General features: G+C 45.0%; 1 protein-coding gene across 1 annotated transcript; it reads left to right on the top strand.

The window, feature by feature from the left end:
- The first annotated feature begins 1,897 nt into the window (after positions 1-1,897).
- GABARAPL2 (GABA type A receptor associated protein like 2) lies at positions 1,898-14,003 on the top strand. Its single transcript, XM_075838481.1, has 4 exons — positions 1,898-2,020; positions 8,929-8,984; positions 11,958-12,130; positions 13,450-14,003. Exons 1-4 carry the CDS (start codon positions 1,987-1,989, stop codon positions 13,538-13,540), a joined length of 354 nt encoding a protein of 117 aa, XP_075694596.1. The 5' UTR covers positions 1,898-1,986; the 3' UTR covers positions 13,541-14,003.
- The last annotated feature ends 3,282 nt before the right edge of the window (positions 14,004-17,285 follow it).

Here is a 17,285-nt window from a genome sequence, read left to right on the forward strand (position 1 = left end):
TTTCTGTTGCGAGTTTTGAATCCCCATTGAATTCAATGCGGAAAACCCACAACAGAAAAGCAACGAAAACAAAGCATAAATAGAATATTTACGGACCCATTCATTTCTATGGGCTATGGACACTTTTCCGTATTTTTACGGATGGGTGTTCGTGCCGTAGAAATGATAGAACGTGTCCTTTTTTGTCCGTAATTACGACACAGACTCCCCATAGAAGTCTATGGGCGCTTCCATATTTACGGACGGCTACGGATGTGCATCTATAGCCATCTGTAATTACAGAAGCGTTACTGTGCGACGCCAGGGGATTACCCGATTCCTCCTTTTTTTTTTTTGCGGATCGGTAAATACGGATGCACTACGGACCTCCTTCCATATATGTGGATGATTTACAGATGACTATAAATGACTACAGATCCGTATTTACGGATGGATGAAAAATACGGTCGTATGGACCGTTACTTGTATGGACGGCTTAAAGCCATGACATTTATTTGGGGGGGGGGGTAACGGGTATCCTGGATTTTTACCTGTCTGATTTTGGAGATAATCTATACATGCCAACGTTCCAGTATTATTCGCAATATGGGCAAAATCGGGAGTCCATGCGGTAGAAGCAATCCGTCACTGACTAATGCGCTAAATAAAAAAATGTATTGCGACATATTGGCTGACTTTGGTAACGGGGACTATTTATGGAGCGCTCTCTCACTGGCTCGGTTTATGGGGGCACTCATCTGCTTACACTGCTTATGGGGGCACTCCGGCTCAGAATGTGTAAACTCTTTGGCTGAAGTTGCATCTGGGGTTACTGTTGCTTTGTTAATGGGGGCAATTTGACCTCCTTTATGCGGGCGCAGCCTGAATATCAGGGTATGGTATATGTGCAAAATAAATATTGCCGTAATCGTGGCAAAAAAACGCACCAAAACCGCAGTGTGAGAACCCAACCACTGGATATTTGACACTTTGCTGCAATGTATTCTTAGCTTTCGGCCTCGTGCGCACAGCTGTATTACGCCATTGTTTTGTACAGAGACATAATGAAGGTCCTCGGGGGCCTCTGCTCTTCTGGATGATCATGGAGCTTTTTTCGGTACAAATCCAATAGAAGTAAAATTGCGCGGGGCTTCATCATACACCGAGGTATTCTCCCCTAGAAGCAATTCATACACACTTGGGTCTCTATTATATGAGCGTATTTGTAGATGTCCGTAATATGGATCTGTATGTCTTCCAGGGAGAGATATGTGAATGATATAAGACAGCCCCTTTAAGAACAGATGCAATAAGGGTGACGTACAGAATACATTCGGACGCATCTATAATTGAATCACACTTCATTGGGTGTTTTGCATCTGCAATATAGATGAATGGGCCGCGAAAACTGGATGGAATACGGATGTAAAATACGCACATCAGAGCCTGTACGGCAGTGCGTGGAGGCTGTACAGCTCCATACAAGCTCCGCGCGCGTGCTTTGGTGTGTATGAGCCCTTAGATCATAGAGGATTGTCTAGACAGGAAACAATTGTAGCAAACTCTCAGCCTTGAGCAGTATTGTCAGCCTCTGGATGAAAAGAATAAAGTTCCCATTCACTGACAGCAGGCAGTGATCTTGTAATGGTGAGGAATAATACAAAAGTGTATTCAGAAAAATTTCAGTACTATTCACTCTAAAATTATTTAGATTATTATTTTGCTACATAAAAAAAATACCCGAATTTTTAACTGAAATAATAAAAGGTAATAGGAAAATCTGGGGAGAAATAGAAGACACGGTCAATGTCAACGAAGGACGTAACCTACACCCACAGTGCCGGGATGACGTCATCAGCACCACACGTCACGCAATGACTGGCAGATCGCTCCTCCCAGATTTCTTCTCATGTGTGGGTGGAGTCAGGGAAGCGTTCTGCTCCGGAAGTGACGTCAGAGGGAGGCCCCGCAGTGTTGTTGTTGTCGCTGCTGTCATCGCCCGGTAACATGAAGTGGATGTTTAAAGAAGACCACGCGATGGGTGAGAGGATGGGGGCACTGGGTGAGGGGATGGGGGTCCCGGGTGGCCGGTGTTCGTCCAACACCGGGTGTAACCTGTCTGCGCCGTCACAGCCTCTATTGTACCGTACATAACAGCCCCCATCCCCCTCCGCTATGTATTCTGTCATATCACGATAGAGATCGATGTCGTGCCATTACCTCATGCTGTCACTACTCCGTGTATTGTACACTGCCCTCCATTACTCCTCCTTTCACTTTACCACAAGCTCCCATCCCCCTCCACATCAGAACATCTGCCCACAGCTAACTCTTTCCCATATATTGTGTTATATCACGATCCCCTGTCATCACACATTGCCTGATAACATCATATAATGCCCTGTGATCCCCTATAAGTTTACTTAATATCAGACTTTCGCTTTTGTCTCCAACACCCTTTACTATGTATTATGTTATATCATGACATATCACAATATCCTGACAACGGTCTTTGCCCCACACTACGATACACCACAAAACATTATACGCTTCCTGTATGCAACTACTTTCACTTTACCAGACTGCACTTCACTGTCCCATCCCCCTCGCTATATAATAGTATATCACAACATGTATCCTGACATCATTACAATGTCCCCAACACAGATCACATTTATTCTGACGTCACTATAATCTCCCTGACACGTATCACAACATATATCCTGACGTCACTATAATCTCCCTGACACGTATCACAACATATATCCTGACGTCACTATAATCTCCCTGACACGTATCACAACATATATCCTGACGTCACTATAATCTCCCTGACACGTATCACAACATATATCCTGACGTCACTATAATCTCCCTGACACGTATCACAACATATATCCTGACGTCACTATAATCTCCCTGACACGTATCACAACATATATCCTGACGTCACTATAATGTCCCTGACACGTATCACAACATATATCCTGACGTCACTATAATCTCCCTGACACGTATCACAACATATATCCTGACAACACTATAATCTCCCTGACACGTATCACAACATATATCCTGACGTCACTATAATCTCCCTGACACGTATCACAACATATATCCTGACAACACTATAATCTCCCTGACACGTATCACAACATATATCCTGACGTCACTATAATGTCCTCCATAACCCTCCACTGGACATGGAACATTTTCCCCTAAAACTGAAATAAATCTCCAGTAAACATCAGTCCTGAGTCGTCCGTCAGATCGGCTGCTTCTTATTTGTATCTGTTTCTGGGAAAGCAGGAAAGACCAATATGGCCGCCATGACATCGCCCACAGGGGGAGCCCTCCGTTTTCCTATATTCCTGAATGATCAATCTGCGGGTGATAGACAGATTACCATTCAGGGATCTGGGACAGGTGGGTGACCACTCCTTCAGGTGGCTGTCATGTTGGTCACCAGTCTACAGAGCGCGGCTCTAGGAATAACATTTACTGAGGATTTCCGGTGGAGCTCCAGTCGTTCTCTACCGGCCGAGCTGACCCAGTGTGGAGAGACGCTGCTGGCGGTGCCGGTACCCCCGGAGAATATTGTGCGCGGCTCCGGTTCTATGTAATACCGTACTCTCCGGACGTCATACATTGACACGGGTGTGTGCCGCCCAGCGCGCAGCAGCGCCTCCACACTGTCAGCTCGAGCAGTACAACTGGAGCTTCAGTATAAAAATACCCTTAATATATTATATCCCCCATCATAAGATGTCCTTCCCATCCCCCACCATATAATACATTCTGTCCTGTACATGACCCTCAGTGCTGTCTTATAGGACAACCCATCCCCCACCATACATGACCTTTACCACTATATGATGCATTCTATCCCGTCCATTATACATGGTGCATTATATTTCCATTAGACTGGAGCTACATATGGAGTAACTTGAGTGGAGCTCCGCTGCCTGTTCTCCAGTCCATCGTCCTCATCCCCGTTTCTTCTCGGGATCCTCCCACCAATTACATTGCAGCAATTGATTATACCACAAGTGTGTGATGGCTGCTGGTCCCCCAAACATATCTCCAGGATCATTCCAATAATACAGCAGCTGCTCCGACTGGTGGGACCCAATGATCCTGACCATGATGGGGGCACAGGGCACGTGGTGCCACCAGCTGTGCTGTATGGGAATAACCCTTTGCAAGTATATAGGTGTATAAATGTATTCATAGTAGTATATAGCTCGTCAGTAGAAGAGGGTCGTCCGCGGTGTCATGGACTGGACCCTTATGTTTGGCGCAATTACTCATATACTAGGAAACGGCATAAATAGCAGCTCCCTAAACGCCTGACCTCATAGAAACGCCTGTAGTGACTGATCGTAATGTCCTGCCTGGTTATTATAGGTGACTGTACACTATAAAATCCAGCTATTCAGAGCGTGTAGCTGAGGAAGAGCAACTCCCCGGCCACCCTGTGGTTTACATAGAAGGTCAGATAAGTAGGACACCACGTTACACGCCGGGCCCGGAACAATTGGTGCTGACAGTGAGCGGGTGCACGCGCTGCCCGATGGTGGATCACACATATTATCATTATTAGATGTATTGTTACTGCTATCTATCTATCTATCTATCTATCTATCTATCTATCTATCTCATATCTATCTATCTCATATCTATCTATCTATCTATCTATCTATCTATCTATCTATCTATCTATCTATCTATCTATCTATCTATCTCATATCTATCTATCTCATATCTATCTCATATCTATCTCCTATCTATCTATCTATCTATCTATCTATCTATCTATCTATCTATCTATCTATCTATCTCATATCTATCTATCTATCTATCTATCTATCTATCTATCTATCTATCTATCTATCTATCTATCTATCTATCTATCTATCTATCTATCTCATATCTATCTATCTCATATCTATCTATCTATCTATCTATCTATCTATCTATCTATCTATCTATCTATCTATCTATCTATCTATCTATCTATCTATCTCATATCTATCTATCTATCTATCTCATATCTATCTATCTATCTCATATCTATCTATCTATCTCATATCTATCTAATATCTATCTAGGGATATAGCGTGCAGACGTTGTTTCATTCACTATTTACATGTATAAATGCTACCTGGACTGATAGAGTTAAGGCCCTCTTTTACACAGGCCGATTATCGGGCAAACGATCGTTCACAGAAGGGCAGCGATCCGCAGATGAACGAGCAAACGTTGGTTTTTGCAGAAGAAAATATTATCGTTGTTGGCAGCACATCTGTGTAAACAGGAAGAAGCGCTACCGACGTGATAGAAATGTATGGGGACGAGCGATCGGAGTAACAAGCACTCATCCCCATGCTAGCGCCTTGTAAAAGGAACAATCAAGCGCCGATTAATGAGCTGTCTCGTTGATCGGCGCTCGTTTACACGGCCCATGTCGGCCCGTATTAGAGGACCCGAGTCCTGCTTCCCTTCCCACACAGTATGATTGACAACTCTTCATGTATACAAACTGATACAGAAAAAGCGGTCAATCACTGTGTGTGAGGGAAAGAGGACTCTGCGGCTTTCTCTGAGTGGGCAGGAGTAGCAGGACTCACAGGCTTTCTATATGTGTGGGCAGGAGTAGCAGGACTCACAGGCTTTCTATATGCGTTGGTAGTAGTAGCGTGACTCACAGGCTTTCTATATGTGTGGGCAGGAGTAGCAGGACTCACAGGCTTTCTATATGTGTGGGCAGGAGTAGCAGGACTCACAGGCTTTCTATATGTGTGGGGAGGGGCAGGACTCGCAGGCTTTCTATATGTGTGGGTGGGAGGAGCAGGACTCACAGGCTTTCTATGTGTGGGCAGGAGTAGCAGGACTCAGGCTTTCTATATGTGTGGGCAGGAGGGGCAGGACTCACAGGCTTTCTATATGTGTGGGGAGGGGCAGGACTCGCAGGCTTTCTATATGTGTGGGCGGGAGGAGCAGGACTCGCAGGCTTTCTATATGTGTGGACGGGAGGAGCAGGACTCAGGCTTTCTATATGTGTGGGCGGGAGGGGCAGGACTCACAGGCTTTCTATATGTGCGGGAGGAGCAGGACTCACAGGCTTTCTATATGTGTGGGCAGGAAGAGCAGGACTCACAGGCTTTCTATATGTGTAGGCGGGAGGAGCAGGACTCACAGGCTTTCTATATGTGTGGGCGGGAGGAGCTGGACTCGCAGGCTTTCTATATTTGTAGGCGGGAGGAGCAGGACTCGCAGGCTTTCTATATGTGTGGGTGGGAGGAGCAGAACTCACAGGCTTTCTATATGTGTGGGTGGGAGGAGCAGGACTCACAGGCTTTCTATATGTGTGGGCGGGAGGAGCAGGACTCGCAGGCTTTCTATATGTGTGGGTGGGAGGAGCAGGACTCACAGGCTTTCTATGTGGGTGGGAGGAGCAGGACTCACAGGCTTTCTATATGTGTGGGCGGGAGGAGCAGGACTCGCAGGCTTTCTATATGTGTGGGTGGGAGGAGCAGGACTCACAGGCTTTCTATGTGGGTGGGAGGAGCAGGACTCACAGGCTTTCTATGTGGGTGGGAGGAGCAGGACTCACAGGCTTTCTATATGTGTGGGTGGGAGGAGCAGGACTCACAGGCTTTCTATATGTGTGGGTGGGAGGAGCAGGACTCACAGGCTTTCTATATGTGTGGGTGGGAGGATCAGGACTCACAGGCTTTCTATATGTGTGGGTGGGAGGATCAGGACTCACAGGCTTTCTATATGTGTGGGTGGGAGGAGCAGGACTCACAGGCTTTCTATATGTGTGTTTATTCTGTTCTATTTTGTAGATCCTTTTCTTCTATTTATAAAGTTGTGGTGTATAATAAGTGGAGCCTTGTAGATCAGGACGTATTTTACTACTCAGAAAATCAGCTTGGACCTTAGTAATTCTGTCACCTGTCTATGATATCAAGTCACCGACTAAGATGAATAAATAAACTGGTGTGTAGCAGCCGACCCCTCATCCGGCGACGGTCCATAGGAAGTGAGGGGAAGGTCAGAGGCAATAAATAGAAGTCCTGGGATCGGCTCCCTGAATCTACAGTCCCAGGCGGTGGCAGCGCTGCCCATAGACTGCTCTTATATCAGAGCTGAACATGGACGTCACCAGGATAAACAGCAGCAATTATCATTATGTATATTGTGTCCAATGATTCAAAAGCCCAATCGGCTTAAAGGGGTTGTCCAGAATTAGAAAAACATGGCTGCTTTCTTCAAAAAACAGCGCCACACCTGTCCATGGGTTGTGTTTGGTATTGCAGCTCTGCTCCATTGAAGTGAATGAGGCTCCGCTGCAATACCACACACAACCTTTCCACAGGTGTGACGCTGTTTTGGGGAAAAAAAAGCCGCTTTCTCCAATCACTGACCCGTGTAAAAAGGGACTTATAGGGGTTTTCCAGTGAGAAGAAATTGATGGTTTATCTAAGTGTGAAATGTCGACACACCTGTAGCGGGGGTTCAGTGTTACAGCCGCCTTTCTTCACATGAATGGGAGAAGGCCGTACTACTGTGAACTGCCGCTACAAGTGCGTCAGCGATTCACAGTGTGGAGCACTGACGAGAATGAAGGGGAAGCAGCACTCCCATGAGCGCCGTGGCCCCTTCCAAACAGCTGATTGGGGGGGGTGCCGAGAGTCGCACCCCCACTGATCACACATTAATTACTTATCCTGATGGACAGGCCGTCAATTTCTTCCCACTGGAAAATCCCTTTAAAGCGACTCTCAAGTCGAAAACAAAAATTTTTCTTTAAATTGCAAAATTATTGGTGGCCTTCTCCTGCTTGTTCCTGGCTCTGTGCCCACGTTCCGGTCCTTGTTGCCTGGTGTTCAAGATGGGCGCTGCTGTCTCAGACTTGCATATGGAGAGCATTGTCTGCAAGTCTTAGAACCAGCGCTGACGTCCCCAGCTCTGGTCCGTTATCAGTAGCATTGTGGTTACTGTCCAGGGTCTGAGGCCGGTCTATGGCTGCCGGTCTATGGCTGCCCTAAGATCATCTTATATTAATCATATTAGAGGGGTTGTCCCACAACGATATGTGAGGGTCTGACTTCTGGACCAATTGTTGGGCGAGGAACATGAGGTTAGGGTGTCTCTTGGGTGCAGTGGGGTCCCGGAGGTTGGATCTCACCTATCAGTCTTTTATTGTCTAATTGATGGCCCCTTTCATGTCCCTGTTTGTAAAACAGGATTTATGACCTTTTCCCCTGAATGTACGTCCACGTGTACCGGAAATAAAGAAAAAATCTGTTGCGGATTTCCAGTGTTTTAAACGTGTTGTTTGTCACAGATTTTACATTCTACATTGCACCAAAAATCAGCAACATAAATTGATAGACTGCGGATTTAAAATCTGCACCATGTCAGTCTTAGCACAGATTTTTGTTCCAATCTCATCCACTTTGCTGCTGATAATAATACGCTGCAGATTCTCCGCCCGCAAATCCAGACGGAAAATCAGCCACATAAAGCAACTTATAAAAAAGCAGCAGACGTGGCTGCTAATGGGGGATGACGCTCAGCTTGTCTAGAATCTGCTCAGTAATGTGAGGGGGTGGGGTGTACTCACAATTATATTTGCCATTCAGGAGTCTGGGAAAGCCTGATCACAACCCTTGTTGGAGCTGTAATGACAGCCGTGTCATTTCATATCTAGTTACTGCTGCACCTGTGGTCACATGCCTCCCACAAATAATTCCACATCTCATCTATAAGGAATCTGTTACGTCACCGGTTGCTCCACAGGTTCTTGGTCCCGGTCATCCACATTCCTGCAGTGCCGTTCACTTGTTGTTGTGACATCATTATTATCTGCTTATTATGCAGAATCCTTTCTGTATCTTCCTTTATTCTTATGCGCTTTTTATTTTCTTCCTGTCTCAGAACACAGGTGCGTGGAGTCGGCGAAAATACGAGCCAAATATCCAGACCGTGTGCCGGTAAGTTGTACTCTGGTGGTATTTCTGCTGACGACTCATTCATTATTCAGTGTTCCCTCTATCAGAGCTAATGACCTGACGCTGTTTATAGATTTGTACCTCTTTATTTCAATACATCGGTCCCTATGGGATTGAACCAACAAGCACGAGATTCACATATAGCGGGCAAACCTGTGCTGGCATCAAGTCTGACCGCATATCGGCGCAGTTTTCAAATTGATTGTAAGTGGGCACACGGGTAAAACTGCGATTGACCTGCAAAACCGAGCACCACCAGGAAACTATTTGATTTGCGGTAAAACGCGTAAATCCGGTCTTAAAAGTATTTTTTAGACAAAGCATGCGTTCCCCAAGGGGTTGTCCACCTCCGGACAACTGATGACCTGTCCACCAGATAGGTCATCAGTATATCATCGGTACAGGTCCGACACCCGGACCCCGCAATGATCAGCTGCTCCGGCTGCCTGCGGGCATCGGATGTTATTGCACAGTATGAAATGTACGGAGCCGGAAGTAGTTGGCTCCATACATAGCATAGCGGCCGTATAGCAGAGCTGGAATACTGCAGCTCGGACGCTATTCCGTGACCGGAGCCAGCTGCTTCCGGCATGAACGTCCAGTGGCCGGAGCAGCTGATCGGTGCAGGGTCCGGGTGTCAGACCCCCACCGATCGAATACTGATGACCTGTGTGGATAGGTCATTGGTTTTCCGGTAGTGGACAAGCCCATTAAAGGAATTGTCCAGGATTAGAAAACATGACTTCTTCCAAAAGGCGCACCACAACGGTCAGTGGGTTGTCTGGTATTGCAGCTTAGCCTCCATTCACTTCAGCGGAGCTGTGCTGCAAAATACCAGACACAACCTAGTGACAGGTGTGTTGCTGTTTTTGGTTGAAAGCAGCCGTGTCTTTCTGATCCTCTACAATTCCTTTAAAGAGAACGAGTCAGCTCTGACATGTCTGGTACATTAAATACTTGCATTCCCCATAAAATATAAATTCTAGAAGATCTTTTCTTAGAGCTCTGTGTTGCATCGTTACTCTGTTATTCCTCTTGGAAAATGTATAACTAAATAGACAACTGAGTGTTAACCTTTCCCCTTGTGTGTCCCTACAGTCTACCACAATCCATTCTGAATGTGTCACACAGTGTAGGGACACACCCTATCGACCATGGGAATGGTAACACCCAGTTGTCAATTTAGTCATATTTCCAGGAAGAATAATAGAGGAATGGCATAATTGTATTCCCCATGATCTCTGCAAGTATTTACCAAAACAGACCTGTCAAAAGAGCTGATAGATCCTCTGTGAAGAGCCTGCAATATATAAATGTATTCTACATAAAATGTGTAATATCTTAGTACCAGGTAGGTAATGCAATGTATTTACAGTTACATCCTGTATTATAAGTCAGAGCTGCATGCAGTCCATCCTGGTTGCTATTAGAAACAGTCAGCAAGTTTGTCGTTAGACATTCCCACTCCCTGAGTATGTCCTAACAGGAAATATGGTCAGACAACCCTGGGGTCCTTCAATGGACCCTGGGCTGTCTGCCCATATATGGTATGTCTCTCAATCGCATCACAAGGATTCACTGTTACTCGATCCAAGGGGCACCCCCTCCTCATTTTCCCCTGAATGCTGCAGTCAGCTTTGATCACAGCATTCAGGGGAATAGCGGCGGAGATGAGATTTCTCTGATCTCCACCGTTACAGTGGGACTGCGGCATGTGTAATACAGCCATTGCCCCTCTCCTGACAATAAATGTGCACGGTCAGCATGAGGTGATGTGGGCGGCGCATGCACTGAAGACAGAACATGGGGGTGTATTGTAGTGCGCACGCTACGTTTGGTCTTCAGTGCCAGCGCTCATTAGTGCAGCGCCATCCGCATCACATCATGCTGACCGTGCGCACTTGTCAGGACTCCGGAGCGGGGCAATGGCTGTATCACACACACACAGCCCCGCTCTCATACATTCATGTGTTACAATACTGAGCTGTGCGGCCGCTCAGCTTAGTATCGAAATACATGAAATAACGGTATCAAACCGTTTGAGGGTGCACGGCATCAAAACAGTATTGAAGTTTCGATGCATCGTGCATCCCTACTCAGGAGTATAATACAGGATATAATTCAGGATCAGTACAGGATAAGTAATGTAATGTATGTACACAGTGACTCTACCAGCAGAATAGTGAGTGCAGCTCAGGAGTATAATACAGGATGTAACTCAGGATCAGTACAGGATAAGTAATGTAATGTATGTACACAGTGACTCCGCCAGCAGAATAGTGAGTGCAGCTCTGGAGTATAATACAGGATGTAACTCAGGATCAGTACAGGATAAGTAATGTATGTACACAGTGCCTCCACCAGCAGAATAGTGAGTGCAGCTCTGGAGTATAATACAGGATGTAACTCAGGATCAGTACAGGATAAGTAATGTATGTACACAGTGCCTCCACCAGCAGAATAGTGAGTGCAGCTCTGGAGTATAATACAGGATGTAACTCAGGATCAGTACAGGATAAGTAATGTATGTACACAGTGACTCCACCAGCAGAATAGTGAGTGCAGCTCTGGAGTATAATACAGGATGTAACTCAGGATCAGTACAGGATAAGTAATGTAATGTATGTACACAGTGACTCCACAAGCAGAATAGTGAGTGCAGCTCTGGAGTATAATACAGGATGTAACTCAGGATCCGTACAGGATAAATATTGTATTTACAAAATCTTATTCTGTGTGTCCCTCTTCCACTGTATATCATTTTCTACTGAACCTTGAAGATGACGCTGGGATCGTTTATTTCTTTAATAATAACATGAAACTCTATGAAGGCGTTTATTGTTGTTCTGGCCGCTCCTTGTGCTGCGATCGCTCAGTGATCCGTGTGTGCAATCACTGGCCGGCATTCTGTAATATAACCTTCCAGAGTACTAATAAATCTTCTGCACTTCCCAGGTCATCGTGGAGAAAGTTTCTGGTTCACAAATTGTGGATATCGACAAGCGGAAATACTTGGTCCCGTCTGACATCACCGTGGCTCAGTTTATGTGGATCATCAGGAAACGCATCCAGCTGCCTTCAGAAAAAGCCATCTTCCTGTTCGTAGATAAGACTGTGCCTCAGTCCAGGTAAGACTTTATAATATACAGTAGTGAGGGAAATATGCTGTCCTGGTTGCTAGGTAGAATGTTGCCTAACTACCAGCTTGTGGTCCAGCTCAAAGGTCACGGAGGAAGGACTTAGCATTATTTTAAGGGGGGTTTCCAGGATAAGTATTGATGGCATGTTGATTAAATATGTCATCAATGTCTGACTGTTAGTGCCGTACCAAGCAACACACTTGAAATGGCAATAACCAATTCCTGACACAGCACCTGGACCTTCGGAAAAAAAAAAAAAAGTGGGTGGCATCGCTTTTGTTTTAGTCACCGATCAGTGTCCCCAAGTAATTAATATGCCATCAATTATAAATATATAATATTGTGGGGAAGACCCCATTAAAGGAACACTCCATGCAAAACTGATACAACGGTGTTCTGCCTAGTGCAGGGTCATGATACAAAGAACACCCGAGAGAATCCATGGCTCATCATTTTGCTTGGGGTTGTACAGAATTAGAAAAACATAGGTACTTTCTTCCCAAAACAGTGACATCTGTCCACAGGTTGTGTGTGGTATTGCAGCTCACCCCCCTATTCACTACAATGGAGCGGACCTGCGATACCAGCCACAATCCATGGACAAGTGTGGCGCTGTTTATGGAAAAAGTAGCTATGTTTTTCTAATCCTGGACAAACCCTTTAAGTGTTTGGTAGGTCATTTGTAATGTGCCCACATACCTCAGGCGGTCCATTTCTCAGCAAGTGCTCATGTTCTCGCCATTTTAGCCTGCTCAACACTCCGCCCCTTGCCCAGGATTGACGACGGCACGCTATTGTCACATCACTCTTATTCTCACTGGGGGGACGGAGGCTAAAATGGTGAGAACAGGAGCGCTTGCTGGGAAGTGGACCGCCTGAGGTATGTGGGCACATTACAAATGACAAGACCCTACCCTACGTTGTAACCAGTTTGGTGGGCAAATAGGAGCTGACAGGTTACCTTTAAAGCCATATCCATCCTGTCTGTCTACAACCTGCGGTAACCCTCCGTGATAAGATGTGCCAATACGTGGCGTCAGGCTATGTTTATAGAGAATACAGGCAGTCATAAATGTACCCTCCGTTTCGCAATTGCTTGTCGTCCCTCCCTCTTCCTCTTCACACACCCGTTTTCAAAAACACCCACATAAAAACACCGTTTTCCCATTAAAATCAATGGCCACGTGCTTGGAGGGATTCTGCTTTCGATTCTTACAGCCAAAAACACTTGGTGTGAACACGCCCTTACATGTGCTGGAATTGCTGTGTGGACTTACCCTGATTGATCATCTGTCTCTCTTCTCCAGTCTAACCATGGGACAGCTGTACGAGAAAGAAAAAGATGAGGACGGCTTTTTGTACGTGGCGTACAGCGGGGAGAACACGTTTGGCTTTTAGACATATTGACAGCTTGTGAATCTTGTAAATAATGTCGGTGGTTTTAACATGATACATAAGTCTCCGCCCTACAGGTCAGACGCATATTAACTGGATGCATTCTTTTCTTTTGTCCTCCATTTATGTCTTCGTCTAGTTATTTAACGTAATTTATTTTTCATGCTTCATAAAAAAAAAAACGCTTTTCCTGCCAAAGGCACTGGCCATGTATTGGGAATGAGAAATCCATTGCCGGCCACTTTGGCAGTGAAGTGGTTAAGTATAATTACATAAGGTGAGGTGTAATGACGGCACCAGTAGCATTCATAATATATATATATTTTTTTGGGATTATGTTAATTTGCTGACGTTCGTTCTAAAACACAAATGATTAGTGATTGATATTGTTCTCAGTAATTACCGGTGTGTAACATCAACCTTTACAAATCCCTGCCAATAAAACTATTCCATATGTTACGTCTCAGCTACACCGCACGTCTCCTTAACTATTAAAGGGGTCTCTGAAAAGCCACCCTTTGTGTACCGGGCTCTGGAGTGGAGAACCACGGGTAACCAATAAGATGGCAGGGATTCTAAATGTGAGGACAGAGCTGCAGGTGTCATTATGGGAGGGGGGGGAAGGGAGACTGGAAGGAACAGGACCAGCAGGACAGAGCATTTCAGGACTTGTCGTATAGGACGCAGCGACCTGTCCGCACGGTTACTAGACAGGAAGGTTATTAGAATATATATATATCCTATATAATTCACAGCGTTTATTCTTACACGACGCTCGTGTGGTGCAGGGTTAAAAACTGCGTTTTACTGCGGCTTTTACACGTGATTCATCTGTTAAAACCACATGGTTCACGGTCCACTGCCCGCGTATGTGAATGCACCTTTAGTCTTAAAATGGGCACATCGGTACCAACTGCACAATGTTTGGCCAGTATACGTCAGGACCGCGGTGAATCGCACAGTTGGCTGCACTTATTATTAGCACCTCATGTACTACTTCTAATGTCGTCATCATCTGTGCACCATGTGACATTTACATGCGTAAATCTGTCCGTGTGCGTTTTCACATCAGTGTGATTTGGGTGGCATTTGTTTTTCATGCACTTGCAAACACTTTTTTTTCAATGTAATTGGTGCGTCCGTGTGCTGTCCGTGTGCTGTCCGTGGTTTTCACGCACCCATTAACCCCAATGAAAACGCACCAATATAGGACATGCAGTGAGTTTCACACAACGGACTCTCCCTCTGTGAAAACATGAAATCAATGGGTCCGCGTGCTGTGCGTTGTTTCAGCGCACGGACAAGAATCGCGCTCGTCTGAATGAGTCCGAACCCACAACACTTCTTTTCAAGTAATGTTTCTGTCTTTCATTCAAGTAAATAGCAGAAGTGCAGCGCTGAACAGACATGGATGATCTCACAGGCTGACAACTTTGTTAATAAATTAGTTATTTTCTTCCATTTTTTTAAATGTACATTTCTTTAACTTTTTGAGATACATCTTCTATGTATCCTGAATACATAGAAACAGTCAGGTCAGCAGGACTGACGGCTTCAGTGAACGCTGGTCAGATCCAGATATTATCGATCACGTCTCAGCTGAAGAACTTAGATAATTGCCTCGGTGAACGCTGGTCCGTGCAGGAACAAGCTATTCACATGTAAGTCCTTGAACTTCGAGGTGATCGATAATATCTGGACCCGACCAGTGTTCACCGAAGCCGCCAGTCCTGCTGACCTGACGGATTCAGCTTTGACCGCAAGACAAAACTTCTATCTCAAAAAGCAAATTTTTTTTTTTTTTTAAATGAAAACCCATTCAAAGTTGTTCAAAATGAAATAAAACATTGATCTAAAAAAAAATGCCTTCAAAAGTGGATATAGCCTTTAAAGCATCTCTGTCACCACATTATAAGTTCCCTATATTGTACATAATATGATCGGCGCTGTAATGTAGATTACAGCAGTGTTTTTTATTTCGAGAAACGATCATTTTTGACGGAGTTATGACCTATATTAGCTTTATGCTAATGAGTTTCTCAATGGACAACTACATTACCTCCAGCCAGGACGTGATGTGTATTCATTCTCCTGACCACTTCTGTAGCGTCTCTGTGAGTTACAGCACAGCACAGTGAGATCTCGCTGTGAATGACAGCTTACAGAGTAATCTCTCGAGACTATGCCTGCTATGCTGTAAATCACAGAGAAATGGTCAGGATTCTGAATACACATCACGTCCTGGCTGGAGGTAATGTATATTCATTGTCAGGACACTGCAGTAACGTTAGTGTGTTTATGTGGCTGCACATAGCGATATAGCTATATTACTATGTACAGTGTAAATGAATGGGGAGAAGTGTATGACGCTGATTGGTCACTGATTGGTCAGCGTCATACACTCCTCTGTACAACGCCCACTTGGTCATATAGTAAGACACGCCCAGTTGTCCATTGAGAAACTCATTAGCATAAAGCTAATATAGGTCATAACTCCGTCAAAAATGATCGTTTTTCTAAATAAAAATCACTGTTATCTACATTACAGCGCCGATCACATCATGTACAAGATAGGCCACTTAAAATGTGGTGACGGAGCCTCTTTAAGAAGAGTGCAGTTTTATCACGAGGGTCCCTGGAAGGACTGTGTTAAATGTCTGGTTTACAAGTGTCTGTTTGTTCAGAATATCCTTATCAAGGTCTGGATGCAGCTTGTAGAAGTGAGCCCTTATTTAGATTACTTTTTCAAGTCGAGTTGCCCCCGTTTTCCACGGATCACCATAGACTTGAGTCTATGGAGGGATCTGTGACAATGGGACGTTCTATTTTTCAACAGACCCTTCACACGGACATATTCTACATTCGTCTGACTAAGGCCTAACAGTTACGTCTTTACGGATAGGCCGTCCGTAGACACAAGAGTTATCAATCTAGTTCCTACATACTGATATTTACAGCCACAGCCAAGGGCTCCACTGAGATCCATCACACCCGGATGCAGCAGAATTCATAGCATTGTCCGCCAGGTACTCGCGTGCGCCATGACCGGTCACATTACAGGTCTAAATGAGGTAACGTCTCCTTGTTCTCATCTACAGCTGATACAATAGATTGTTATGGGCTGTCAGACATCTGTTCTCAGGTTTGGATAGAATTCACTGACCAGGCTCTTCATGTTAGAGAGGACCGGTCAGTTTTAGTAAATACTTGTATTTCCTATAACATCACAATTCTGAATCATCTTTTCTTAGAATTCTGCGTTGTTCCGTTCCTCTGTAATTCCTCCTAGAAATTTAGGTATAAATTGACAACTAGGCGTCACCATTCCGCTAGTCAAAGGGGCATGTCCCTGCACAGTTTGAAACCGTGAGCACTGATTGGACATTGTCAGTGTATGAACACACCCCCAATTGTCTATTTATAAATTTGTAGGAGGAATAACAGAGGAACTGCACAATGCAGAGTCCTAAGAACAGATGCTCCAGAAATGTTATAATATTATGGGGAAAAGTCCTGTCAGGAGAGGTGACAGGACTTTTATTCCTAAACAGCATCACTCCCACTGTGTTCACCTGAATGTGGCACAGCACTAGGTTAGGGTGTCAGTATTTTGGGAAAATAGCTGGTGACCCCCCTCATTCTAGGCATGGGTGGGAGTTCACGCATGCAAACCCCCATCGATCAGACATGGTCATAACTATAGTGGGAAAACCTAAACCCAAATGGATACATAAATAAAGGCAGTAGC

This window comes from Rhinoderma darwinii, chromosome 9, assembly GCF_050947455.1.
Source record: "Rhinoderma darwinii isolate aRhiDar2 chromosome 9, aRhiDar2.hap1, whole genome shotgun sequence".
NCBI lineage: Eukaryota > Metazoa > Chordata > Amphibia > Anura > Rhinodermatidae > Rhinoderma > Rhinoderma darwinii.